This window comes from Balaenoptera physalus (genome assembly GCF_965194825.1).
Source record: "Balaenoptera physalus genome assembly, chromosome: 20".
Taxonomy (NCBI): domain Eukaryota; kingdom Metazoa; phylum Chordata; class Mammalia; order Artiodactyla; family Balaenopteridae; genus Balaenoptera; species Balaenoptera physalus.
The window spans coordinates 55,752,518-55,778,721 of NC_138901.1; the positions used below are offsets into that span (position 1 = coordinate 55,752,518).

At 54.8% G+C, this 26,204-nt stretch overlaps 3 protein-coding genes across 5 annotated transcripts; all 3 read left to right on the forward strand.

Annotated features, from left to right (window-relative positions):
* The first annotated feature begins 107 nt into the window (after positions 1–107).
* ACAP1 (ArfGAP with coiled-coil, ankyrin repeat and PH domains 1) lies at positions 108–11,453 on the forward strand. 3 transcript variants are annotated; one of them, XM_082441608.1, is made up of 22 exons: positions 108–295; positions 848–905; positions 3,871–3,990; positions 4,151–4,204; positions 4,289–4,347; positions 4,589–4,772; positions 4,922–4,966; positions 5,072–5,167; positions 5,281–5,355; positions 5,448–5,557; positions 6,790–6,841; positions 6,938–7,038; positions 7,369–7,492; positions 7,592–7,803; positions 8,468–8,537; positions 8,659–8,753; positions 8,870–9,042; positions 9,613–9,785; positions 10,233–10,342; positions 10,426–10,536; positions 10,896–10,945; positions 11,270–11,453. In XM_082441608.1, exons 1-22 carry the CDS (start codon positions 243–245, stop codon positions 11,368–11,370), a joined length of 2,226 nt encoding a protein of 741 aa, XP_082297734.1. In that variant the 5' UTR covers positions 108–242; the 3' UTR covers positions 11,371–11,453. The 3 variants fall into 3 exon arrangements, with proteins under 3 accessions (XP_082297734.1, XP_082297736.1, XP_082297735.1); XM_082441610.1 differs by lacking the exons at positions 7,369–7,492; positions 7,592–7,803; XM_082441609.1 differs by lacking the exons at positions 10,233–10,342; positions 10,426–10,536; positions 10,896–10,945; positions 11,270–11,453 and adding an exon at positions 9,861–10,223 and having other exon boundaries at positions 9,613–9,826.
* Positions 11,454–11,531: 78 nt separating this feature from the next.
* On the forward strand, positions 11,532–14,960 carry KCTD11 (potassium channel tetramerization domain containing 11). The gene has a single exon (XM_082441648.1). It carries the CDS (start codon positions 12,950–12,952, stop codon positions 13,646–13,648), a length of 699 nt encoding a protein of 232 aa, XP_082297774.1. The 5' UTR covers positions 11,532–12,949; the 3' UTR covers positions 13,649–14,960.
* A 232-nt stretch (positions 14,961–15,192) lies between these two features.
* Positions 15,193–16,650, forward strand: TMEM95 (transmembrane protein 95). The gene is made up of 5 exons (XM_082441654.1): positions 15,193–15,415; positions 15,618–15,674; positions 15,874–15,954; positions 16,054–16,074; positions 16,218–16,650. Exons 1-5 carry the CDS (start codon positions 15,247–15,249, stop codon positions 16,502–16,504), a joined length of 615 nt encoding a protein of 204 aa, XP_082297780.1. The 5' UTR covers positions 15,193–15,246; the 3' UTR covers positions 16,505–16,650.
* Positions 16,651–26,204: the final 9,554 nt, after the last annotated feature.

Sequence of the window (26,204 nt, forward strand, 5' to 3'; positions counted from 1 at the left end):
ACCGCCCAGGCCCCGCCTCTACCCCTCCCAGCGTTGCCTGGAAGTGTGGGGTGAGAGCTCCTCTTAGGACACCCCTTCCACTTAGGGAAAGAATCGCACCCCCCCAGGCTCTACCCAGGAGAGGATCCTCTCCTCCTTCCTCACCAGCACACCCCCCCTCCCCCCGGGACAGGGAGTACCGCCACCTGCATCCCCACCCTCCAGGCCCCAGGGCCCACTGGCCCCGGAGCGGTCAAGCTGAGATGACGGTCAAGCTGGATTTTGAGGAGTGCCTTAAGGACTCACCCCGCTTCCGGTAAGTGTGCACAGGTCTCCGGGGGCGGGGGAGGGGGGCGGGCAGAGGCGGGGAGGTCCAACACCCCCTAATACACATGCACAACCTTCCCCAAGTCGGAGGATGTCTTTCCAGGGAGTAAGTCTCAAAGGGACAAGATCCAGCTTATGGGCCAAAGCAGTACCTCTGCTATCGAATCTCGTGCTCTGATGCTTGCCACCCACTGCATGTGTGAAGGGGGTCCCTCCAGCCTCTCTCACTCCCAGAGCTGGCGTCCCCTCCTCCCTCTCTCTGGACCCCTGCCCCTCCCCCAGCACCTGCGCTGGTCGGTTAGCAACTTCCTGCCCTCGCCACATCCACCCTCTTTCTACCCTTCCTGCTCTGGCCTGGGCCGTAGTAGCTCCCACACTGTGCAGAGTGAGCGAGCCAGAGAGGGTGGGTGGGCAGTTCTTAACCCATCAGCCTTTTCCATCTGTACCCTTCGCCCCCTAACCCCGACCCCCAACCCTGCTGAGGTGGACAGACCAGATGGACCCAAGCTCTGTTCCTGTGACCCCATCCCTCCTTTCCCAGAGCCTCTATCGAGCTGGTGGAAGCCGAAGTGTCAGAATTGGAGACCCGGCTGGAAAAGGTGATCCTGACGTGGAGAGGGGTGACCGGGGTGGGATTAAGATGAGAGAGGTGAGGCCAGGGAGAAAACTAGAGACCAAGAATGAGTTCCGGGGATTACTGAATGCTAACCAGGTGGGGTAGATGTTTGGGGCTACAGAGGAGCCAAAAAGTGGTTCTGTACCCTCAAGGAGCTCAGAATCTTGGAAAACAAGACTCACCTGTGGGCTTACTTGGTCGGTTCTTGAGACCTGCATTAAGCGAGCCGTGGGCGCCTCAGGGAGAAGCAGGCTGTTTCCGCCCTCAGGGGGCTCACAGACTAACCATGGAAAACAAACCAGTAGAACACTTGAACACACACAGTAAGGCCTTCCTAGATATTCTTTATAAAAACGGCACACTCCCACTCCCCTTATTTGGCTTTTTTTTTTCTTTACAGCCTTTCTCTCGATCTGACACGTTATACGTTTACTCGTGGTATTAGTTTTCTATTATTGTATAACAAATTATTACAAACTCGGTGACTTAAAACAACGCACAGGTGTTATCGCAGTTTTTGTGGGTCAGGAGTCGAGCACAGCTTGACTGTGCTCCGCTCAGGGTCTCACAGGCCGCAGCCGAGGTGTTGACAGAGGCTGTAGCCTCGTCCACAGCTCAGGGTTTTCTTCTGAGCTCACGTGATTGTTGGCAGAATTCAGGTCCTTGCTGTTGCCGGATGGAGGCCCTCATCTCCTAGAGGCCTCCCACAGTTCCCTGCCACCGGGCCCTGTCCGTAGGCGGTTTACGTCATACAGCCTGCTTCTTCAGTGCCAGCAGCAGAGTCTCCCTTGCATGTGTTGGCAAGATGGCGTCAGTTTACGTCAGAATGTGACTACAGGAGCGAATCCATCACCTTTGTCATTTGGGGGTGCCATCCCATCGCACTTGCCGTATCATATTCTACTGATTAGAAGCAAATCACAGGTCTCACTCCCCCACACTCAAGGGGGCAGGATTATGCAAGGGTGGAATCATCAGGGGTCACCTTAGCCTGTGTCTGTCAGGCTTGCCAATTTTTTTTCTTTTCTACTCTTCCCCACTGGAAGCTAAGTGTCATGAGGAACTTTTACATTTTGTTTTTGCTCAATCCCCAGTGCCTATACCATGGCCTGAAAGTTAGTAGGTGACCAAATAATATATACATTTTTTAATTGATGTGTAGTTGATTTACAGTGTTGTGTTAGTTTCTGCTGTACTGCAAAGTGATTTAGTTTACATATGAATATATACATATATTTTTAAGATAAACTTTGTATTTTTAGTTAATTGCAGAGTCACAAGAAGTTGCAAAAATAGTACAGAGAGATCCCACGTACCTATCTCCCAGCTTCCCCCAATGACAGCATCTTCCGTAACTTAGTATACTACCCATACCAGGAAATTGCTGTTGGCATGATACAATAAACTGTCTAAAGACTTTACTTGGATTTTACCTGTTTTGCATATACTCTTAAAAAAAATCTTTGTGTATAATTCAATGGCACTTTATCACACTTATAGATTCTCATAACCATCACACTCAAGATACAAAACTCCTATCACCACAAAGGAACTCTTTTGTGCCATTCTTTGTAATGATAACCCCCTCCCCAGCCCCTTCCTTATCCATGACAACCACTCATCTGTTTTCTATCTCCAGGCTTTTGTCATTTCTAGATTGTTATCTAGGTAGAATCATATAGTATGTGACCGTTCAAGATTGGCCTCTTTTTTCCTCTCATAATAATGTCTCTGAAGTTTATTCAAGTTGTGGCCTATCAGTAGTTATCAGCAGTTCATTAATAGTTCACAGATGAATAGCTCATTCCTTTTGCATTGCTGCGCCATGCTATTGTATGGATGTACCAGTTTGTCACTAGTGCAGTCTTATGAAAGTTCCTTATTCAGATATTCGGGAAGGAAGGTGGGGTGGTTAAGGAAAGGACTGGACACTCAGTCCGCCACCTCCACACAGTGGAGTTGTGATCATCTGTGTCGTTGTCCCTTGTCACAGACACCGGATGGTGACATCTGATAAGTTTTGATCATGGTCAGTTGCCTGACCATTACTGACCCTGCCAGCCATCTTCAAGTCAAGCTATATTTCCCTGAAGCCTTCACTAGCCCTAAAAAGTGTTTTTCAGTTCAACAAAAGTTCCACAAGCACCAATGTAGCCCACGTTCTCTGAGCCCCTGCTTCCCAGGATTTCCTCATAGAACCTCTATGGTGGTCTCCTGTTCCCTGGGTTGAGCTGACAGGCTCCACAGACACTTGCCCCATCCCAGATATGGTGACTCAGGCTAGAGCCAATGGTGTCACCTCAGGAGCAAAGCAATTCCTGCAGGTAACAAGGGCCAGGGGTCAGAAGACCTCGCTTTGGCTTCTGGGTCGGCCACCTGGCTCTCCCAGAGATCCTCCTCCGGCCAGTCACTTGTCCCTTTGTTTATCAAGCCTCCTTGTTTGTAATTAGGGCCAGACAGAATGGGCCCTAGGAACACCATCTTTGCCCTGACCCTCGGGCCTAGCTGACCGATTAATATTTATGAGGGAATGTTCACCAAGCACAGAATGGACAACTCTAGACAGTAAATACTGTAGAATTTAATACCAACCAGGTGGAACATTCATGCTAGGAGTCAGAGCGTGAGGATGGCATTTCTGGGGAACTCTGGATCCAAGCAGACAGAGCAGGGCAGGAGAGACGTTTTGGAGGTGAAGCTGACACTGGCTTTGGTGACAGGCTGGGAGGAATTTTGTTCCAGGCACAGAGTAGTGGGAGCAAAGAAACAGAGATGAGAAAGCACCACGTGTGTGTTAGAAACTGGACTGGGCCACAGAGGAGTGTAGGTGAGGAGGGGAGGGAGGGGCACAGCCCTGGGAAAGGGGAGAGGAAGTAGGACAGGAGCGGGGGTGGCACTGGGTATTGGTGGCGCGTGGCACGACTCCCTGTTGCTCTGTTGCTTCCTAGCTCCTCAAGCTGGGTAATGGCCTCCTGGAAAGTGGGCGCCACTACCTTGCCGCCAGCCGGGCCTTCATCGTTGGCATTTGTGACCTGGCCCACCTGGGTCCACCAGAGCCCATGATGGCGGTATGTGGAGGGTCCAAACCAGGCTGGGGTGGGAGAGATCCTGTGGAAGGGGAGGGTTGGTCTGGGGTCTGCGGGTCCCAGGCCAGAGCAGGCTGAGTCTAGGGATGGGAGGGCCCTACCACCCACGCCTGGTACTCTCTCTCTGCCTCTTCTTGCCTAGGAGTGTCTGGACAATTTCACTCAGAGCCTGAGCCACAAGCTGGACAGCCACGCAGTAAGTGGGGATAGGTAGGGCTGGTGAGGGGAGCAAGGGCGTCTGCGGTACTGACCCCCACCTGCCAATTTCTGCTTCCCTCAGGAGCTTCTAGATGCCACCCAGCACACACTGCAGCAGCAAATCCAAACTCTGGTCAAGGAGTGAGTTAGGAGGGAAACCAGTCCTCCAGCCCTCTTCCCATTGCCGCAGGGGCCTCCCTGAATGAAGGAGTTGTGAGATTGGGGGCTTCTGGTGGCCTGATTGTTATCCCCCATCCCAAGGATCCCCTTGGAGTTCTGACCGTCCATAGGCTAGCTGCAAGGCTGTGAGCAAATCTCAGGGACTTCTCTGCTGGGGGCAGGCGGGTGTATCGGTGATTTTCTGTCATCCCCACACCCCCAGAGGTCTCCGGGGCTTCCGAGAGGCTCGCCGGGATTTCTGGCGGGGGGCTGAGAGCCTGGAGGCTGCTCTTACCCACAACGCAGAGGTCCCCAGGCGCCGGGCGCAGGAGGCAGAAGAGGCCGGAGCTGCTCTGAAGATTGCTCGAGCCGGGTACCGGGCACGGGCCCTGGATTATGCCCTGCAGGTGCCTGCCCCAACCTGTCTTCTTGGGGTGCCAGGACCCCAGTCACCTCGAGGCTGGAGAGTCACTGGTGTGCAGTGGGTGGGGGGGGGGGGTGGGTGGGTCGTGCGTCTGTGTTTTCAAGGTTGACCTGAGGTCTTTTGGGCTCTCAGATCAATGTGATTGAGGACAAGAGGAAGTTTGACATCATGGAGTTTGTGAGTCGCAGTGGGGGCGAGGGCAGGGAGGGGAGGAGCCTGCTGCTGGGAGCAGGAGGGAGAGGAAAAGAGAGGGGTCTGCCCCCTGCCCACCTTGTCCCCCAGGTGCTGCGTCTGGTGGAGGCCCAGGCTACCCATTTCCAGCAGGGCCACGAGGAGCTGCGCCGGCTGGCCCAGTATCGCAAGGAGCTGGGTGGCCAGGTATAGACCCAGGGCGCAGGCAGGTGGAAGAGGGAGGGTAGGGGCTCTGAGATGACTCTCCTGGCCTGGTTTTGGGAGGCTGGGGCCATCTGAGATGCCCCTCCTGTGCTCAGTTACACCGGCTGGTCTTGAATTCGGCTCGAGAGAAGAGGGACATGGAGCAGAGACACGTGCTGCTGAAACAGAAGGTAAGGGCTGGGGCTGCTGGCAGGAAGCAGATGGGCCTGGGGCCTTGGTCTCTGCCCACTTCAGTTGCCCTTTGACCCTTTTGTGCCCCCAGGAGCTGGGTGGGGAAGAGCCAGAGCCAAGCCTAAGGGAGGGGCCTGGTGGCCTGGTCATGGAAGGGCATCTCTTCAAACGGGCCAGCAATGCATTTAAAACCTGGAGCAGGTGAGGAGCGGACACCCCAATCGGCCAAACCCATCAGGTTAAAGTTTTTTGAGTGTGCTAACTACAGCCAGGAAAAACAGACAAACCCCCTGCCTTCAGAGAGTTTACATTCCATCAGCAAAGACAGACAAGAACGTAATAATTAAGTAAATTATCTCTTAGAAGGTAAGAGTACCATAGGTGAAAAGTAATAAAGCAAGCAATGTGGAGAGCTGGGGAGGAGTTGCAATTTTAAATAGGGTGGGCAGGGAGTTCCCTGGTGGCCTAGTGGTTAGGATTCCGGGCTTTCACTGCCGTGGCCCGGGTTCAGTCCCTGGTCAGGGAACTGAGAGTCCCGCAAGCTCTGTGGCCAAAAACTAATAATAATGATAAAAATAAATAAATAGGGTGGTCAGCAAAGGCCTCATGAAAAGATGACTTCTGAGTGAAGACTGGAAGGATATCTGGGAGAGAATGTTCTAGGCAGAAGGAGGAGCCAGCACCAAGGCCCTGAGGAACCTGGAAGGTTTGAGGAACAGAGAGGAGGCCCAGGGTGTGGACAGAGGGAGGGAGGAGGAAGTGGTAGGAGATGCAGGTGGAGCTAATGAGGACGTGAATCATGACAGGGCCTTGTTGGCTCTACTCTGAGGGAAGTGGGGAGCCATCGCAGGGTGCGGAGCAGGGTGGTGATCTGCTCTGACTCGACCCCTTCCCCTTCCAGGGCCACTGCTGGCCCATATGGGATCTTGGCGCAAATTAGAAGACAAGAGCCGCTTCTCCAAGATACTTTTTTTTTTTTTTAAATTTTAAATTTAAATTAAAAATTTTGGGGGCCACACTTCATGGCTTGCGGGATCTTAGTTCCCTGACTGGGGATCGAACCCAGGTCCTCGGTAGTGAAAGTGCAGAGTCCTAACCACTGGACTGCCAGGAAATTCCCTCCAAGATACTTCTACTTGCCAAAACATTGTAGCAATAGACTTATTAGACAATGCATTTCACTGCCATCTGCTGGAAAGTTGTCTTCATAAATGTTATCAAATCTGGGGTACTCGAGATGTGAATAGCACCCCTTAGATGTCCCTGGCTGCGCCTCTGTCACCCTCCTCTGGAACATCTCATGGGATGGGCAGCCCGGTCTCTCTCCTCTCAGCAAGATCCTTTTGGGACTAAGAGCACAGCCTTTCTCCTGTCTGTCCCAAGCCGCATTCCAATGCCGCCCATGTCATTAACCCTACTTCTGCCTCTTCCAGACGCTGGTTTACTATTCAGAGCAACCAACTGGTTTATCAGAAGAAGCACAAGGTGAGTAGGCCCGGGTCCTGGATGCCTGGGCCCAGGAGGACTGAGCCCTGCTGTGGCTGCCTGGACTCCTGCCCCCCTGTCTCCTTTCCCTGCCAGGACCCTGTGACTGTGGTGGTGGATGACCTTCGTCTCTGCACAGTGAAGCTCTGTCCTGACTCAGAAAGGCGGTTTTGCTTTGAGGTGGTGTCCCCCAGCAAGTGAGTGCAGTGCTCAGGGGTGACACCCGTATATCTCAATTTTACCAACTGGAAAGGCAGGGCCAATCACAAAGGCATCCCTGGAGCAGGATCTTGGAGGCCCCTAATGCAGCCCCAGGCATTAGCCCTTTGGTGGCTCAATTGGGGGGCAGGCTAGGGGAGGGTCTAGGCTGAAGGGGGATATCTGGAAGGATATTACCAACTGGTGCAGAGGTATTTCAATATGAGTGGTGCCAGCTGAATACTAGCTGAATGTCACCCTGCCTGTCCTGCCACTCGGCTCCCCAGGCCTCAGACCCCTCCCTGCCCTCCGGCTGCCCCCCTGCCCAGGTCCTGCTTCCTGCAGGCTGACTCAGAGCGCCTCCTGCAGCTGTGGGTCAGTGCTGTGCAGAGCAGTATCGCTACGGCCTTCAACCAGGCTCGCCTTGATGACAGCCCCCGGGGTCCAGGCCAGGTACCTTAACATGGGGGTGCAGGGCCAGGCTGCCCAGGGAGATGGGACATGGCTTCCCCTAGACCTCAGAGCCACTCTTTCTTCCCCTGTCTCCCCCAGGGCTCAGGACACCTGGCCATGGGCTCCGCCGCCACCCTGGGCTCTGGCGGGATGACCAGGGGAAGGGATTCTGGTGGAGTCGGGCACGTGGCAGCCCAGGTGCAGAGCGTGGACGGCAACGCCCAGTGCTGTGACTGCCGGGAGCCGGCCCCTGAGTGGGCCAGCATCAACCTTGGCGTCACCCTCTGCATTCAGTGCTCCGGCATCCACAGGTCACTCCCCAAGATCCCAAGCGCGGGCCCCTGCTCTTTCTGGCGGCAGTGGAGTTGGGTGGAGGCAAGCTGGAGCCCAGCACAGGGGTTCCTCCCTCCCTTCCCGCCCTGCCTGGGCTTCCTCTCAGATTCTGTCTGTCGCTGGGCACAGGCCTGGGCCGATCCTGTGGGGCACAAGGTGGACCCAGGTGGGCCCAGCCCCTCAGTGTCCTGGTCTGGCCCGGGAAGGGGGACACCCAGGGGAGTTGAGTGGCTTGACTGGAGGAGGTGCGGGGTCAGGGCTGCTGAGGGTGGGGGAGCTGACGAAAAGCAGAGAGAGATGTCGTGAGGCCTTAGCAAGTCTATGCGCCCCTCGCCCTGCATCATTCCAGTGGAAGTGGGGAGGGGGAATGGCGTGGAAAGAGTTGTCCTGGCCAGGGTGCCTGGAGAGAGGGGAGGTGGCTAGAGAGGATGAGAAGAAGAGAGAAGAGGGAACGGTGAACAGGCGGGCTCCTGCCAGATGCAGGTCAAGGCTGCATGGCCCTGGCTGCCCTGCTGCCTCCTGGCCCAGCGCCTCTGCACGGGACCCCCATGCCAGACCTTGCCCCCAAGTCTCTCCAGGAGCAGCAGCAGCTTCCCCGGCTGCTTCCCCCACAGAGGGTCCGACCTCCCCTCTGCCCTCCAGGAGCCTGGGAGTTCATTTCTCCAAAGTCCGGTCCCTGACCCTTGACTCATGGGAGCCGGAACTCGTGAAGGTGACTTGGGGTGCTGTGAGAGTGTGGGGTGGGGTGAGGGCAGGGCTGCAGAGCCCTGAGGGGTCAGACACTCACCCGCACCCTCCCCGTCTGTCTCTGCCTCTGCCTGGGCCGCCTGAAGCTCATGTGTGAGCTGGGGAATGTCGTCATGAACCAGATCTATGAGGCCCGTGTGGAGGCCATGGCCGTGAAGAAGCCAGGGCCCAGCTGCTCCCGGTGAGGCTGGGGTGGAGGGACTGGGGCTGCCCTCCTTATGGGCAGGGAGGGAGAAGAGCCTGGGATGGGAGGAGGGAAGACTGTCCCCTTCTTCTCCCACAACCCTCCCCAACCAGGCAAGAGAAGGAGGCCTGGATTCACGCCAAATACGTGGAGAAGAAGTTCCTGACCAAGCTTCCCGAGATTCGCGGGCGAAGAGGTGGCCGGGGCCCCCCGAGGGGGCAGCCTCCTGTGCCCCCAAAGCCGGGCACCATCAGGCCCCAGCCCGGGAGCTTCAGACCCAAGCCAGGTATAGGGTTGGCTGGGCATTTGTTGAGCGCCTGCCGTGTGCTCAGCACGGTGCCAAGCCTGGTGGGGAGGCACAGAGTCTGGGGCCCACGTCTTCCCCTCGAGCCTGTTATGGGGGGCCACAGCCCACTGGTTTTTCGAGGCAAGAGTTTCGGGGATTACGGTGAAGGATGGGAAGGACCGTGGGGCTGGGAGGAGGCAAGCAGGGCTATGTGAGGGTGTCACCAGCATGAGAAGAGTCAGGAGAATGAGCTAGGGTCTCCAGAGGCCTGTGGAGGAGGGTGTGAGTTTGGCTGGAACCGAGGGAGCCAAGAGAGCTAAGGCTGACAGTCAGCTCACCCCCGACATCCCAGCCAGTCAGGGTGGTCGGACAGGAAGAGGTGAACACTGCCATCTATCCCATATGCCCTAGGGGACCTACCCACATCCACTCACACCCACCATCACCTCCCACCACAGTCCCCAGTCTTGAAGGCCTCCCCACAGTTGAGAAGTGACCTATCCCATTACAGCATCAGGGGACTGTGCTGAGGGTTTTCTTCCCAGATTCACAGCTGGTTCCCCCTAACAGAGCCACCCTCTGAGGACCTGGGCAGCCTGCACCCTGGGGCCCTGCTGTTTCGAGCTGCTGGGCATCCTCCATCCCTTCCCACCATGGCTGATGCCCTCGCCCATGGAGCCGATGTCAACTGGGTCCACGGGGGTCAGGAGAATGCCACACCACTGATCCAGGCCACAGCTGCTGTGAGAGTCTTGCTGACCTCCCCACCCCACCCCACCCTTAGGCTCCTCCTCTCCTCCACCCCACCCCACCCTTAGGCTCCTCCTCTCCTCCCCTACTCCGGACTTCGGTCCCAGCTCTTAGCCTCTCCCACCTCATAGGGAGCGATAACCAATCGAGCCTGGTTGCTAAGAGTGTGAGGTTTGGAGGCAGACAAACCTGGGTTTGAACCCAGACCCTTACCACTTACAATTATGAACCTTCCTGTACCTCAGTTTCCTCATCTGTAAAATAGGGATAACATACTTCATTAGGTTGTACTATGGATTTAATGTATGAATACATGTAAAGAGCCGGAGCAGAGCCTGCCATCCCATACCCACCCTCTGAACTGACCCCACTCTAAAATATCTTTAAATTTGCCTCAAAAGATGCCACCCTCTATCCCCATTCTCTACTTCTCCACGCAGAATTCTCTTCTGGCCTGTGAGTTCCTCCTCCAGAACGGGGCAAACGTGAACCAAGTGGACAGCCACGGCCGAGGCCCGCTCCACCATGCAACCATTCTTGGCCACACGGGGTAGGGGCGGCAGGGATAATGACCTTGAGGAGGAAGGCTCCAGACAGGGTGAGGGGCCGGCTGAACTTGGCTATCCTGTCCAGGCTGGCCTGCCTATTCCTGAAACGGGGGGCCGATCTGGGAGCCCGAGACTCTGAAGGCAGAGACCCCCTGACCATCGCCGTGGAAACAGCCAACGCTGACATCGTCACTCTGTGAGGATGCCTGAAGAGGCGGGGCTAGCGCTTGCACTATCCACTTGGGCGGGGCTAACGCCGAGACCCCAGCGTGCTAGGCGGGGCCTGGGGAGGGGCGGGGCCAGCTCCAGGACTAGACATTGAAAGGATGCTTCAAGTGTTGACTGAGGCTTGGAGTAGGAAGGGGGGAGGGCAGGGTCCGAGGAAGGTGAGTTTATTCTGAGAGAGGCATCATTCATTAACATTGTTGTCAGGCATCTTTAAAGCACTAGACCCTGGGGAAACAGGTGAATGAAACAGCCCAGCTTAAAGGATGGGAGTTGGGGCGAGGGGGAGTGAGGAGAATGTCATTCATTCCTTAATTCCCTCCCCTTCAGGCTGCGATTGGCAAAGATGAGGGAGGTCGATGCGGCCCAGGGCCAGGCTGGTAAAGTACCCCCCACCCCCCTCTCTGCCCACACAACATTGTAACTCTGGGCTTCTGGCCGCTGGTGACCCGTCCCCAACCCCCTGTGCCCAGCTTCATTGATTAATTACATCATTTATTCAACAAACATGTATTGGGCGCATCCTACGCGCCGGGTCCTTGAAACAGAGCAAAGAATAGGCGAGGGCGCCACCCTGACGGTGCAGATGTCCCTTCCACCCACGCTGGAAGCGCGTGCTCTTACCAGGCCGGGCTGTCCCTATTGTACTCTCCCGTGCTAGGGCCCAGCCACCCGGCCTCCCAGCCCTTCCTCCCTCCCCTCAGGAGACGAGACGTATCTCGATATCTTCCGCGACTTCTCCCTCATGGCGTCCGACGACCCGGAGAAGCTGAGCCGGCGTAGCCATGACCTACACACGCTTTGATCCCAGGCCTTCGAGGGCCCGCACCCCCTATCCCTGCCCTTCCCACCGCCCGCCCCTTTCTATTAAAGCCTTTGTGCTTTGTTCTTCAAAGTTCATTTATTGAGCACCCCCGTCGGGCAGGTGAGGTGTAGGACACTGAGGCTTCTGGGGTGCAGGAGCGATTGGGGGTTTGCGAACTGGAGTCACTCGAGGGGCGACTCCCGGGGAGTGAACTGGGAGCTTCGGCCTCGGCCCGAGTGCGGCTCTGAGGCGGGGCTCGCTGGCTCAGGAGACGTGGCCAGACCCGTCAGGCCCGGCAGAGGCCACTTGCGTGGGCTGGGTCCAGCCTTCTCTGGGGGGGATGGGGGGGTGCTGGCATCGGGCCGGGATGGAGAGGCTGGCTCGGGCCACCCCAGCCCGGAGGCATCCCTGGAATGCGGCAGCTCAGCACCCGCCCCCTCGGGAATTCCCTGCGGGAGCAACTGAAAAGGAACTGGTCCCCAACCCCCGAAGGCTGGGCCTCAGTTTCTATAGCGGCCGGATAGGAGACGTCGGCCCCCGCCGAGTTGCAGACGTGAGGTCGGGCACACATAGGGGCCAGTGGGGCCGTCGCGGCCACATCCTTAACGACGCGCCTGAGTCACCCTCCAGACCCCACCCGCGCTAGCATCCGCCAGTCCAGCCCGTCAGCCCCGTCTCTCCAGTTCGCTACTCGTCTTCCACCACCACCCGAGCCGCGCGCTCCGGGCGGGGGCGGGGGCGGGGGGCGGGCCGCCCAGGGGGCGGGGCTGCCTCTTAAAGGGCCCCCGGCCACTGCCCTTAGGCCACCTCCTTGGGGCGGAGAGTACTTAAGCGGCTGCGGCGAAACCCGGAGAAGGCGGTGGCGCCCGGTCCCGAGACTCCCGGCTGCTTACATAGGAGTCCTAGGACACTCCCAGCTCGGATTGAGCGTGTATCTTCGCTCCCCAGCCGATACAGAGGCACCTCCGCCATCGGCTCCGGTCAGCCTCGCCTCCTTCTCCTGGGACCAGCGCCGGAGCCAGGCCAGGCCTCTGACTGGCCCCCGGAGCCCTGCGTGGACTCGCCCACGGTGACAGCGGTCTGCCCGAGAAGCTGGTCCCTTCAGAGTCGGCCTTGTGCTCGCCACCGTCACCTGCTGGTTGGATTGCGGAAACCCACTGTCTGAAGACCACAGAAAGGAATCGCCGACCACCCAGAATCGGATGCGTCTGGACCTAAATCTCCCGTCCCTCTCTGACTTCCCTCTGCTCGTTTCATCCGTTCTCTCAACCTTTCCGGCGTTTCTGTGCCCGGAAACCCTCCCCCACCACCCAGGTAGCTGGGGTGAGCCCCCAATCTTGCTGCCTTGTACTCCAACCTGTGCCTCCGACCCAGAGACAGCCTGAACCTTACGACCCAGTTCTGCACACATCCAGGAAGTTCTGCCTTTTTTTTTCTTTCGGTGTCTTCGATACTCCTCAAAATTTCTCCTCCTCCTGTGCCCTCCTCGCCCCCCTCCTTTGGGGGCCCCGTGACCCTGAATGTCGGGGGCACGCTATATTCCACTACTTTGGAGACCCTGACTCGATTCCCAGACTCCATGCTGGGGGCCATGTTTAGGGCCGGTACCCCCATGACCCCCAACCTCAATCCCCAGGGAGGCGGCCACTACTTTATCGACCGAGATGGCAAGGCCTTCCGGCACATCCTCAATTTCCTACGGCTGGGCCGCCTGGACCTGCCCCGTGGATACGGGGAGACAGCGCTTCTCAGAGCAGAGGCTGACTTTTACCAGATCCGGCCCCTCCTGGATGCCCTGCGGGAACTGGAGGCCTCTCGGGGGACCCCGGCACCCACAGCCGCCCTGCTCCACGCAGACGTAGATAGCAGCCCCCGCCTGGTGCACTTCTCTGCTCGTCGGGGCCCACACCACTATGAGCTGAGCTCTGTCCAGGTGGACACCTTCCGGGCCAACCTCTTCTGCACTGACCCTGAGTGTCTGGGTGCCATGCGTGCCCGATTTGGTGTGGCCAATGAGGACAGGGCGGAGAGAGGCCCACACTTTCATCTGGAATGGGCCCCCTGCCCTGCAGAGCTCCCCGAAGTGGAGTACAGGAGACTGGGGCTGCAGCCGCTGTGGACTGGGGAGCCAGGAGAGCGACGGGAGGTGGTGGGCACTCCGGGCTTCCTGGAGGAGGTGCTGCGGGTGGCCCTGGAGCATGGCTTCCGTCTCGACTCCGTCTTCCCTGACCCCGAAGACCTGCTCAACTCCCGATCTCTGCGCTTTGTCCGGCACTAGGAACTGAGAACTAGGAATGCTGCCCTCAGTTTGACTGTGTGGGCGAGGGGGGGGCGGGTAGAAAGAATGGGTCAGTAAAGAGGGTGAAGTCTTTCCTGAGCCTCTTCCTAGCTCTGCTCCTGGAGCTGTGAGAGTCAGGGGCCCCGTTGCACCTGACTGGAGCCCAGATGTGGGCAGGAATCCGCAAACCGGAGAGAGCCCAAGGGCTCAGGAGACCAGAGGGTCTGGACTGGTGCTAATCCTGGGAGGGGTGGGGAAGCTTCCCTGGCTGGTCCTCGCCTGAGCCTGGGGACCTTCGGTGTTTCCTTGCTTGGAGCTTAGTATCCAGGGTCTGGAAAAGTGGGGATGCTTCTCTGCCCAGGCTAGGCTTAGCAGAACCGTGGAGGGACAGTGAGGTCTGGAGGAAATGAGAGACTTTGGTTTGCTCTAATGTGGTCTTCTGGACGGTGACTTCTCCTGGAGCTGGTGGCCTGGCCTGGCCTGACCAATGAGAGGTCAGAACACTCTGAAACACGGGAAGGGAGATTCTTTGCTGTGTTCCAAGCCACCACTGAGGGAGACAGAAGGGCTACTCCCCACCCTAGCTTGGCACAAGGGAGCTAGGAGAATCCCCATTAACTATGGGGCTGGAGCATCCCTCTGGAGATCCAAGTGTTTTAAAGGATCCCATATTGATGGTGGGGCTGGCCATGGGGAGGAGCGGGGCATCTCCTTGGGTCCTGGCCTTCCTTCCTTCATGTGTACGTGCCTGTTAGCCAGTGAGTCTGACTGATGCATGGGTCCCTGGCATCCTGGCTCCCATCCATGTCGCTGGAGGTGGTGTCTGTGTGCTGGCCTTTCTGTGGTCTCTGCGTGTCCAGGCCTGTTTGGGGTTGCCCAGAAACTGTTTTGGCACCAGGTATGTCTGCGGTGTGGGTGTGAGTAGACTGAGAATTAGTTTAATCCCAAGGTGTGTGTGTGTACATGTGCTTCACATCACCACGTAGGCAGGAGGGGCCTGCTGGGCTTTGAATCACTAGGATCTTCTGGTGAGAAGTAAGAGAAGTCACTGGGCTTAGCTGGGCCTTGGAGGCCTGTATAGAACTCTCAGTTACTAAGGCAACAATGAGCCTGTTGCTAGGAGATAGCTGGGGAAGGCCCAAGGCTGCCCAGGGCAGAGAGGAGATGAACAGAAGAGTTTGAGAGAGTGGGGGAGGATATAGAAAGGGATGGGATACTCACAAACAACTTTTTCACTGGGGGAGTCACTTATTATTTATCACTGGTCATGATTTACAAGAAGAAAAATAAAGTTGCTTTTGGAACCACAAACTCGTAAAGGCTGCTGAGGGCTAGGTTGGGAGTACAGCAGAAGCCCTGCTTTCTCTGTCCATCTCCCACTAGAGGTTTCTTCTTCTGGTCCCGGTTCCTTGGGCCCCAGGTTTACCCCAATCAGGGATGGAGCAGTGGCACTGTTCTGGAATGCTCTAGAGACTCCAACTGTTCTGGAACACTCTAGAACCTCCAGGCAAAGGACTGGAACCGGGATCACAGAGCATTCCAAGGCCTTCCCAGCCTAGGTGGGGCCAGCCCCCGCTCCAGCACCCCCAGCGGGCCTCATGTGGATGCTGGCACTAGGTGGGATCTTCCTGGCAGCCGCCCAGGCCTGTGTCTTCTGCCGCTTCCCAGACCATGACTTGTCGGGCCGCCTGGCTCAGCTTTGCAGCCAGATGGAGGCCCAGTGGAAGGACTGTGAGGTCTCCTGGAACTTCTCGGCCTTTGCCTTAGGTAAGATCAGACATCCAGGGATGGGCTCAGCAACAGTCACCCCTGTGCCCTAAGGGGGCTGCATGTGGCCTCCCAGCTGTGCCTCTCAGCCATCTTCTCAGTCCACTGCCCTCTCTGGACACACTGGCCTCTCCCTCTGGGAGAGCTTCTTCAGACCCTGGGAAAGTCAGGAATCTCGCCCGGTCCTTACCCATCTCCACAGATGATGCATCCTTGAAAAAAGTCACAGAGAAGACTCACAGAGTCCTGAGGGTCATAGGTGAGGTCGAGGGGGAGGTACAACCTAGGGGCTTGGATGGCACCAAGGAGGGGGTTGGGAGGAGGGGGCTGGGGAGGCAGGGAAGGGTGGAGGGCAGGTGGAGACAGGAGGGCGTGATGGGGAGGTGCTGGGTGAAGGTGTGGAGGTGAACCGGCCCTGCTGAGACCCCAGGCACTATAGCTGCTCTCTGCCTCCCCAGAGATCAAAGGGTCTCTCTCCTCACTCCTTTCATATTGGAAATGGCTTCAAAAGACCAAGCTCCCAGAATACAACAGGGAAGGTACTGATGCGGGGAGGGATCAAGGGGTGCCTAGGTCCTCAGGCAAAAGAGCGTGTGGCTGAGCTCATCCACCCCCATCCTCCTTGTCTTTCATTTCAGCTCTCTGCGCTCCCGCCTGCCGTGAGTAGGAAAGGGAAGGGGTAGCAAGGGCCAGGGGCCTCGGGGGACCTGAGGAGAGCCTGCAGTTTGGGGAGGAAGTGTGGGACTCTCGCAGGGTTCAGCGAAGCTTCCCGCCCCAGAGCTGGTCCTGCTGTCTCCTGCAGGGGGCAGCACCATCCTGTACAACTGCTCCACCTGCCAGGGCTTCGAGGTGTACTGCTGGCCCCGAAAGCGCTGCTTCCCAGGTCCTTACTCCCCACCCCTGCCTCACCCCACCCAGATCTCTGAGCTGTTAGGCTACCCCAGCATCGATGGGTGCGGTTCCCGGGATCATTCACTGCCTCCTGGGTTCCCTGCAGGAAGTCACGATCTTTGGGAAGCCAGGATTCTGCTGCTCTTTGTCTCCGGAGCTGTCCTGCTCCTGGGTATTCTGAGCCTCGCGGTGGAGTGAGTTGGGGGATAAGGGCCAGAAACAGCCTCACCACCTCCGACCCATCAGTACCTTCCCCCACCCCCTATCCTTCCTCTTTCCCTCCCAGCCCCCTTCCCTTCCCTTCCCTGGGCTCCCATCCTCTGTCTTCCCTCAGGTACAGCCACCTCCAAGCAAAAAGTGACTTGTGAAGACGAGGACCGATCTTAGCCTCCAGTTCTAAGGAGCATGTGCCCACAACTTCCACTTCTCTCGTGGGGCGGGGTGGGGGGGGGCAGCCAGACCCTTAGTTCCAGCCCCAACGGTTCAGTCTTCCAGACCCCGATACCCAGACATCCCCACAATCCCAGCGTCAGATGGCTTCCAGGGACCCAGGCATCCAGCTGTGGGTCCTCCCCTCCAGTCCTCAACCAATCAGACAGGGGCAGTCACCGTGCCAGGAAAATATCTACAGAAGGAAAGAATCCCCTCCATACACACTTCCACTCCCACACCCCCTTCTGCCTGTTCCCGGAAAGCTCCTCTTGGCCCTCCTGTGACTGATTGGGAATCCGGGAATGAGTGTTCTGGAAAAATCCCTCCCCCTAGAGTGAGACCACATCAGTCAGCCTGCTGGCATGCTACCCTTCCATTTAACACTGGAAGGCTCCCACAGAGGCCCTCCTGCCAGGCCCAACTAAACCTGCTGTCAAATGGCCTCTGCCCCTGCCTGGCCTCTGTCTGCAACTGGGGAGGGCAGAGGGAGTGCGGGAGTCTCTTCTTGTAGCACAGTGGTTCTCAACGGGGAGGCGGGGGGAGGGGAGGATTTTGCACGCGATGAGATGTTTGGCAATATCTGGAGACAGTTTTGATTGTTTTGATTGGGGGTGTTGAGGATGTGCTACTGGCATCTAGTAGGTAGAGACCAGGGATGCCGCTAAATATCAAAAAATGCACGGGAAAGTCCTCCACAACAAAGAGTGATCCTGTCTGAACCGTCAGCAGTGTGTGGTTGAGAAACCCTGGTATTTGGTCCTTTGGCTATCAGGAGTTTGGGTTTGGGGGATGGGAGATGGGACATGAAAAGAGAGGCCTGTCACCAACCATAAGTCTCAGCCCAAGGGCCTAGGCCGGACTTCACCTAGCCCCGTGGTTTACAAACTGGGTCCCTAGAGGCTCCCAGTTCTCATCCAGCTGGACATTGGAGTCATCTGGGCAACTTTAAAAACTACCTGTTGCTGGGCCTCATCTCCAGAGATCCTGAGTTTAGTGGTCTCATATGGGGCTTCAGTTAATCTAACTTACAGCCAGGGTTAGAACCACTGTTTGGGGGATCCATAAATGTCCTGGGAATGGAGAGAGGAATGCTTACCCCTCCCAGGAGAACACCTTCTATTTTGTTTTACACATTCTAGTCCAGTCCTTTCATTTTAGACCAAAAAATGAGACCCCGAGATCACACAGCCAGGTCGTACAACTTGCCTGAGATCATACAATGATTCATACATTCATTCATTTGACAAATACTAAGTGATTGCCGGCCAGGTGCCAAGCAGCGTTGCTGCCCATACTGGGGTGAGAAACCCTCTCCTGACTGCCCAGGCACCACAGCTCTCCTCTGGTGTGCGGTAGCTGCCTCACACCCTCTTAGGCTGTGCCCTCTTTCCAGGCTCAACATCTGCCCAGGCACCACAGCTCTCCTCTGGTTTGCGGTAGCTGCCTCACACCCTCTTAGGCTGTGCCCTCTTTCCAGGCTCAACATTTTGGAGCTGTCCTTGTTTTCACACCCAACGTGCAGTGGGTCAACCATTCTGTCCATTCCTGAAGGATCTCTATCCTATCTGTCTCCTCCTCCTGCTCTATGGCCCCCAACCCACTCTAGAACCCTCTCGTTGTGGACCCCAGTCTCCCAGATGTGCATCTGATTCTGCCCACGCCCCTCAAATCCACTGCACCCTCGGTGGCCACACTGGTCTTCTTAAAACTCCACATCGCTCAAACATCCTGTCCAGTATCAAATGATGCTTAAAAACTTGGGCTCTGGAGTTGGGCTGCCCGATTTCAAATCCTGGCTCTGGTTCTTACTGGACCTTGGGAAAGTCATTTAATTTCTCTGTTCCTGTTTCCTCATATTTTAAATGCAGATCATATATTTCCTTTATTCCATGGCTTTTTTTTTTTTCTGTTTACATTTAAACATCTCTGAGGAACCCATCTTAAATTGAAGACATGTCATGGCATAATGGTATATATTACAATTGATGATATCTTAAATTCAACTCAGCGGTACTGACCTTACAGAATTACTGCGAGGTCCAAATCAGTTCATATAAAATGCTTGGGACTGTGCCCAACGTGTAATGGGCCCTCATTAAGTATCAGCCATTATAATCTCTTACTTAAAACGTTCCCTAGCTCTTCCTTGCCTACAGAGTATAGAGTTGGCCCTTGACCCTGACATTCAAGGCTCTCCATCAGCAGCTCCCACCATCTTATATAGTCATCAGGCCAGAACTGTCCAGACACAGAACTGGAATCTCCCTTGAACACCCCACAGGCATCTCAGACTCCACACGTGTCCACCTCCCTCAGACACGCCTTCCTCCTGGCCACACCCCCTCCTGGGATCTCTCAGGCTTAACGGCAGTGCCCACAGTGTCATGGGCATCCTCCTCCTCTCATGCCATGTGCCCATTTCTTACCTGTAGGTGATCTACCTTGGTCATGCTTCTTGGAATCTGACCCCAGGTGTCCCTGGAGCTTTATCTCAGCTCTGCCCAGCCCACAGCCATACTGAGTCACTTCTAGGTGCCCCAACACTGTTTCCTCATGTCTGCTCGCCTTTGTCCAGTCTTGTTCCTCTACCTGGAATGACTTTCTCCTTTGGCTCAGATATCACCTCTTCTGAGAGGCCTTCTCTGAGCTCCTGAGTCAGAGTGGCGTGAGTCTGCTCTAGGCATCTCTCATGTGGCACCTGTTACATCAGGTGGTGGTGTTTCTTTATACATCTTCCCTCTACACCACGCATTCCTCTCTAAAGCCACTGCTTAAGGTTTTGTGTCTTTGTTTCCTCAGAGCCTGGCACATGGTAGATGCCAGGAAGTGTCCCTGATGACTCCAGCACCTTCTCTGAACCCTTGTGATATGCCTTCCCCATGTAAGCCCTTCATGAGCACTTAGCACAGGAGGCAGGTGGAGTCTGTGCTTTTTTTGTGCGCATAAGGCCAACCTACCACAGTGTGGCCTGCCAGGGCAGCGATGGTTTTTCTGAGCCCCTCACCAAACGGGAGGCTTCTGTGGGTGTGGCAGTTTTAAACAATGGCCCCACATTCTTTGACATGCCTCCCACCTAGAGGTAGGTTCTATGTATCCTTCCCTTGAACCTGGGCTCCATGACTAGCAGGCCAATTGAATGTGGCAGAAGTTACAGTGTGCTACTTTCTGAGCCCAGGCCTTAAGAATCTAGCACCTTCTGCCCTCTGCCTTTTGGGACACTCACTCTGGAACTCAGTCACTCATGCTATGTGGATGCCCAGCCTACATCGAGTCCACATGGAGGACTTCCCTGGTGGTCCAGTGGTTAAGACTCCATGCTTCCACTACAGGAGGCACGGATTCAGTCCCTAGTCCGGAAACTAAGGTCCCGCATGCCACGTGGTGCAGCCAAGAAAAGAGTCCTTGTGGAGGGATTCAGCCAAAAGCCAGCACCTACTGCCAGACATGTGAGTGATAACACAGCTGTCAAGTCACCCCCAGACTTTGTCTTTCCACCCAAGGCTCCAGACATAGTAGAGCAGAGATAAACCATTCCCACAGTGTCCTGTTGGAGTACCAGACACTAAAAGTCCAGAGCATAATAAAATAGTTGTTTTAATGCCACTAGACATTGTTGCTCAACAATAGATAACTGGAACAGTGGGGCAGGAAAAAAAAAGGGCCTAGGAGCTGGCACTAAAGGCCCTGGGTTGGGACTTCCCTGGAGGTCCAGTGGTTAAGACTCTGCGCTTCCACTGCAGGGGACTTGGGTTCAGTCCCTGGTTGGGGAACTAAGATCCCGCATGCCGCGAGGCACGGCCAAAAATAATAATAATAAAATAAAATAAATAAAGGCCCTGGGTTGACGACGTGGCCGGCCCTGCCACTTCCTAGCTATGTATGTACATGAGAAACATCACTTCACCAGCCTGAGCCTCAGTCTTCCTACCTGTAAAATGGAGTTAATGATGGCTAACAGGTATGGAGACTACATGTCAGACATCATTCTAAGCACTTGAGGCATTGTATTAGTTACCTATAGCTGTGTAACAAATTATTCTAAAGCTCAATTGTCTAAAACAATAAAGCCTTATCATCTCACAGTTTCTGTGGATCAGAAATTCAGGAGCAGCTAAAATGGGTGTTTCTGGCTCAGGGTTTCTGATGAGGGTGCAGTCAAGATGTTGGTCAGGGCTGCAGAAATCTAAGGGCTGGAGGATCAGCTTCCAAGATGGCTCACTCACATGCCTGGCAAGTTGGTGCTGGCTGATGGCAGGAACCTCTCCATAGGGCTGCTTGACTGGCCTCAGGACATGGCGGCTGGCCCCCTCCAGAGTGAGTGACCCAAGAGAGGAAGGCAGAACCCACACTGTCTTGCACGACCTAGCTCAGAAGTCACACGCCATTCTTTTCACAATATCCCATTGATTACACGGATCAGCCTTATTCATTGTGGGAAGGCACAGCAGTGTGATACCGGGAGGGCAGTTCATTGGGAGCCATTTTGGAGACTGGTTACCACACACATAGACACAGTTAATTCTCCAATAACCCCGCAAGGTAGATACTCCTAATAAGCTCATCTTGAAGATGAGGAAACAGAGGCATAAAAACGTGAAGTAACTTGCTCAGATTTCTAGGATGGTAAGTGGTAAAGCTGGGATTCAAACTCAGGTAGTCAGGCTCCAGAGGTGAGATCTCAGCTACTGCTGTGTAAAGGCCCTCAGCTCCATTATGAGCCTGAAGGAATATGGTAGATACAAGAGTGCTTCCACTTTAGGGGACTTCCCTGGTGGTCCAGTGGTTAAGACTCTGCACTTCCAAGGCAAGGGGCCTGGGTTCGATCCCTGGTCAGGGACTAAGATCCCACCTGCCACACGGTACAGCCAAAAAATGAGGAAAAAAATTTAAAAAAGAGTCCTTCCACTTCGGAAAGTAAACCACCAGATATATACAAGGTGGTGGGCTGGTGACTCCATTAATGAGTGAGGCAAATGCAAATTGGGAAAGGATGGGACCTCAGGGTCCTGGGAGATGGAGATGGGGTGATGGAACAGAGGGTTTTACCCAAGGGTCTGGGGGGAGATAACCATGTGGCGCCAGGGAGTGCCACATGGGGAGGGGGGCAGGGATGGGTTCACCAGGAGAATGTTTATAGATAAAGTTTAGAAACTGTCATCCCCATCACTCCCAGCAAAGGAGCTCATCATGTCAAAAATCTTTGTTTCACTCTACCCAGATGACTCTGTCTCATCCTTTTGTTCAGCAAAGGTTACTGAGCACTTATAAGTCAGGCACTTAGACTGGGCACGGGGGACCTAGCATTGCCCAGGCAAGATGAAGTCACTTTCTACCTGGAGCTTGGAATCTAGCAGGGAAGACAGACAAGTTACTGGCAAATTTTACCAGAGCAATGAGTGCAATGACGGGAAAGCACAGGGATCTTGGGGTGCAGGGGAAGAGACCTGGCCAGTTAGGAGTAGTCTTCCCGAACTTAGCAAGGCCAGGTTGGGAGAAGGGTGGGACGACTTCCAAGCAGAGGGAAAAGCCATGCAAAGGTTCAGAAGAGAGACAGCCAGAACGCTGCGGTGCTTTCCCCGGCCGAGAGGTTGATGTGGGTCAGGTGGAAGGGGGAGAGCCTAGTGATCTCAGGGCTCAGAGGAGAAAAGGATAAGGTAAAGAGGCACCAATGTAGCTCCTGATAGGAGCCGAGAGGTTTCTGCACAAGGATGGGCCCTACTTCTCACCCAAACCCGAGGTGGGAGAGGGGAGGTTGGCCACCTGGGTGCCCTCTCTACTCATCCTTCTGGTTCTCTGCCCTGCAGAGAAAGACTTGGCCCTGGTGGTGTGAATGTGTTCATCCTTCTCAGATGCAGAGCCTGCAGGCAGGGCAGAGGTTGGGGAAAGGCAGACGGAGGGGGTGGTGCTCGATCTGGGCCTCCAAGTTCAAGTGTTAGCAGGATGCCCCATCTCAGCCTGGAGGAGGTGCTCCCAGTGGGGGTGAGGATGGTCAGGCTGTGCTCCCCCGCATCCCATCACCCTTTATGGGCAAAGGTGGAGATGAGAAAAGCTTAACTCCAAAAGTAAGAAACGAATAGGGAGAAGGGGAGAGATAAAGAAGCCTCTGATTCCCTAGGTTTTTTCCAAGCCGAAGACAAAGGTGGGGCAGAGCCCCTGCCTGTGGTTTCCTGCTGGAGCACAGAGGACCTAGGCTAGGAGTCCAATCAATAGCATCCCACAGCCAAGGTCCAGGCAGGGGCAGCCTCTCTCCCCTGAACCAATGGTCAGGGCCTCTTCCTTGAGCTCCCTGCTGCTTCTCTCTCACCTTTCCCTAGCCTCTTACTACCACAGGCTGGTTCTGTCACTAACCTGTTAAACCCTTCAGTGGTTACCAGATCCCTCAGGTAAGGCCCAAGCTCCTGAGTGTGTTCTGCAAGGCCCTGCAGAATGAATCCAACCAGGGCAAGGATCATGTCAGCTTGTTCCCCTGGGTCCCCAGAACTGTGAAAGCTTGCTGGAAGGATGAACTGATGCCTATTTTGGCTTCTGCCAGCCTCTCCGGCTGCATTTGCCTTCATATCCCCCCACGTGCTCTACACTCATGTATTCATTCAACACCCAGAGGACCTCTAGTGCACCCAGATCTGTAAGGACACTGGACATTCAGAGGAAAATCAGGTTTCACATGCTCTTCCCTGAAGATGCTCATGGAGCATTGTGTTTCCCACCAAGAACTTGGACAACACCAAGATGAATCTCAAAAATGTGTTGAGTGAAAGAAGCCAAATGCAAATAATAAACAGTGTGTGATTCCATTGACAGAAAGGTCCAGAGCTCGCAAAAGTGATCTATGGGTTTTAGAAATCAGAATAGCAATTCCTGGGGAATTCCCTGGCATTCCAGTGGTTAGGACTCAGCGCTTTCACTGCCAAGGCCGCGGGTTCAATCCCTGGTCAGGGGAACTAAGATCCCGCAAGCCTGCACTGCGTGGCCAAATTAAAAAAAAAAAAAAAAAAAAGAAGAAGACTAGCAATTGCCTCTGGGGAATGGCATTGATTGAAAATGGGCATAAGGCTACTTCCTGGGATCACAGAAATGTTCTGGGGACTTCCCTCGTGGCCCAGTGGTTAAGACTCCCCGTTCCCAATGCAGGGAGCTTGGGTTCAATCCCTGGTCAGGGAACTAAATCCCACATGCCACAACTAAGAGTTTGCATGCTGCAACTAAAAGAGCCCGCATGCTGCAACTAAATAAAAGATCCTGCATGTCGCAACGAAGATCCTGCGTGCTGCAACTAAGACTCGGTGCAGCCAAATAAATAAATAAATAAATATTTACCCAAAAAAAGAGAAAAAGAAAGAAAGAAATGTTTTGGGTCTTTATCTGCATTAATGGATATGTGTATTTGTTGAAATGCATTGAACCGTACAGTTAAAGCTGTGCATGTTACTGAATATGTTATACCTCAGTAAAGTACTGTCAGTATAGAAAGTTTAGTAATGTTCATATAACTATAACTAACAAAAACCCCTCAGTGTATGGATTATACAGCACATCAGACATAATCAAAGAGAGAACTGGTGAACTGCAAGAGAGTTGAAGAGATGACCTGGATTGCATTACAGAGACACAAAGAATGGAAAATATGGAAGAGGGGTTAAAAGATTTGAAGGACAAAAAAAAAAAGATTTGGAGGACAGTGAAAAGGCCTAGCATACTTCTTTTTTTTTTTTTTTTTAATTAATTTATTTATTTTTGGCTGCGTTGGGTCTTCGTTTCTGTGCGAGGGCTTTCTCTAGTTGTGGCGAGCAGGGGCCACTCTTCATCGCGGTGCGCGGGCCTCTCACTATCGTGGCCTCTCTTGTTGTGGAGCACAGGCTCCAGACGCGCAGGCTCAGTAGTTGTGGCTCATGGGCCCAGTTGCTCCGCGGCATGTGGGATCTTCCCAGACCAGGGCTCGAACCCGTGTCCCCTGCATTGGCAGGCGGATTCTCAACCACTGCACCACCAGGGAAGCCCAGGCCTAGCATACTTCTAATCAGAGTTTTCAAAGGAGAGAACACAAGGAAAGGAGGAAAAAGAATATCTGGAGAGACACTGGCTGATAATTTTCCAAAACTGGTGAAAGATATGAATTCATAAACAAAGGAAATACAATAGAATAAATAGAAAGGGATCCATACTTAGACTCTTTGTAATATAACTATGAAACACCAATGATATCTTAAAAGCAGGGAGAAAAGACAGATCACCTACAAAGGAATAACAATTAGATTGAGCAGACTTCTTCATAACCAATATGCATTGCACCTATTATAGCCTACACTGTCCCAGGTACCTTAGGAGGAACAAGACAGATCCAGCCCCTACTGTGTGGAGCTAGCCCACAGTATATCAGAGATGACAGATGTGGAGGGAACAATCACATCTGTCATCTGGCCTGGTTGGAGGGCAAGAGAATTGGCAAGAAAACCACAGAAGTAGAACTGTGAACTATGATTTTTTTCCCATTAAGGCTGGATTTTCTCATGTGTTTACCAAGATGAGGTGGGTTTTTTCCCCCAAGGGACTATGGGGACAGCAGCTGCTATGCTTACACACCCTTCCTTGAGACAGAAGGAGACAGGCCAGATGTCCTAAGGCCGGTGGCTTCCTCCCTGGGACCCCTGAGGGAAAAGGAGAGAGCATCCTCCTTCTCAGAGGCTTCTTTGAGCCAGACTGTGTCCCTGCCCCACAGGCCAAGTAGCACCATACAGGGCCCTGGGGTCAGCAGAGGTGACATGGGGGGAGGGGCTTATGCCAGCATGAGGCCAGGAAGTGCCAGTGATGGGAATGCATACCCTGAGGCATGGAGTGCTGCCCTTGATCACCAAGACCAGGTACCAAGCTGGGATGGGGCTGAGGAGCCACTCAGAAGCTGTCTCCACCCCCCAGCCCCCGACACAAGAATCCCCACAGATTTCACCCTGGGCAGCTCCCCAAATGGTCCTTTTCAGGGGCAGCACATTAGACTGGGAAAAGGACATTCAGAGCTGGGAAAAGGCCAATGGCTTCAGTCTTAGACTCTGTCCGGGCTGGGAGCTGACTTCGTGCACCACCATCAACACCTCCACCGTGGCGCCCTCCCAAGCCCGCTGCACCAGGCCGGCTTCCTCCATCTGAGCGCCAGGAAGCCCTCTCCCCCCTACTAGGGGGCTGGGACTATGTCCTGTTTAGCCTTATATTCCCGGGGCCTGGGCGGGATATCTCTACCAGGTGCGTATTCACTTAAGGGGTGGGGCTCTGGTTGAGAGAGGCGGAGGATTTGGTAAGAGGAGGTAGGGGAGACGGGGACGGAATACCGAGGAGGAAGTCCAGGGAGGGGTGAGAAGTTCTTTGGAGAAGTCTGGAAAGGGGGTGGGAAGGTGGAGAGAGGGTGGGAAGGAGGCGAGCAAAGGACAGGGGAGGGGAGGCTTCTCAGGATCCGGCCTGGCGGAGGAGCGGCTGC

What these genes read in the sequence shown, in the direction of transcription:
- TMEM95 (XM_082441654.1), top strand. Translation starts at nt 15,247, where the DNA reads ATGTGGATGCTGGCACTAGGTGGGATCTTCCTGGCAGCCGCCCAGGCC. An exon ending in CTTCTCGGCCTTTGCCTTAG is followed by an intron (nt 15,416 to 15,617) that starts GTAAGATCAGAC and finishes CCATCTCCACAG; the next exon opens with ATGATGCATCCTTGAAAAAA. An exon ending in CAGAGTCCTGAGGGTCATAG is followed by an intron (nt 15,675 to 15,873) that starts GTGAGGTCGAGG and finishes CTGCCTCCCCAG; the next exon opens with AGATCAAAGGGTCTCTCTCC.
- KCTD11 (XM_082441648.1), top strand. Translation starts at nt 12,950, where the DNA reads ATGCTGGGGGCCATGTTTAGGGCCGGTACCCCCATGACCCCCAACCTC.
- ACAP1 (XM_082441608.1), top strand. Translation starts at nt 243, where the DNA reads ATGACGGTCAAGCTGGATTTTGAGGAGTGCCTTAAGGACTCACCCCGC. An exon ending in TGGAGACCCGGCTGGAAAAG is followed by an intron (nt 906 to 3,870) that starts GTGATCCTGACG and finishes GTTGCTTCCTAG; the next exon opens with CTCCTCAAGCTGGGTAATGG. An exon ending in GCATTTAAAACCTGGAGCAG is followed by an intron (nt 5,558 to 6,789) that starts GTGAGGAGCGGA and finishes TGCCTCTTCCAG; the next exon opens with ACGCTGGTTTACTATTCAGA.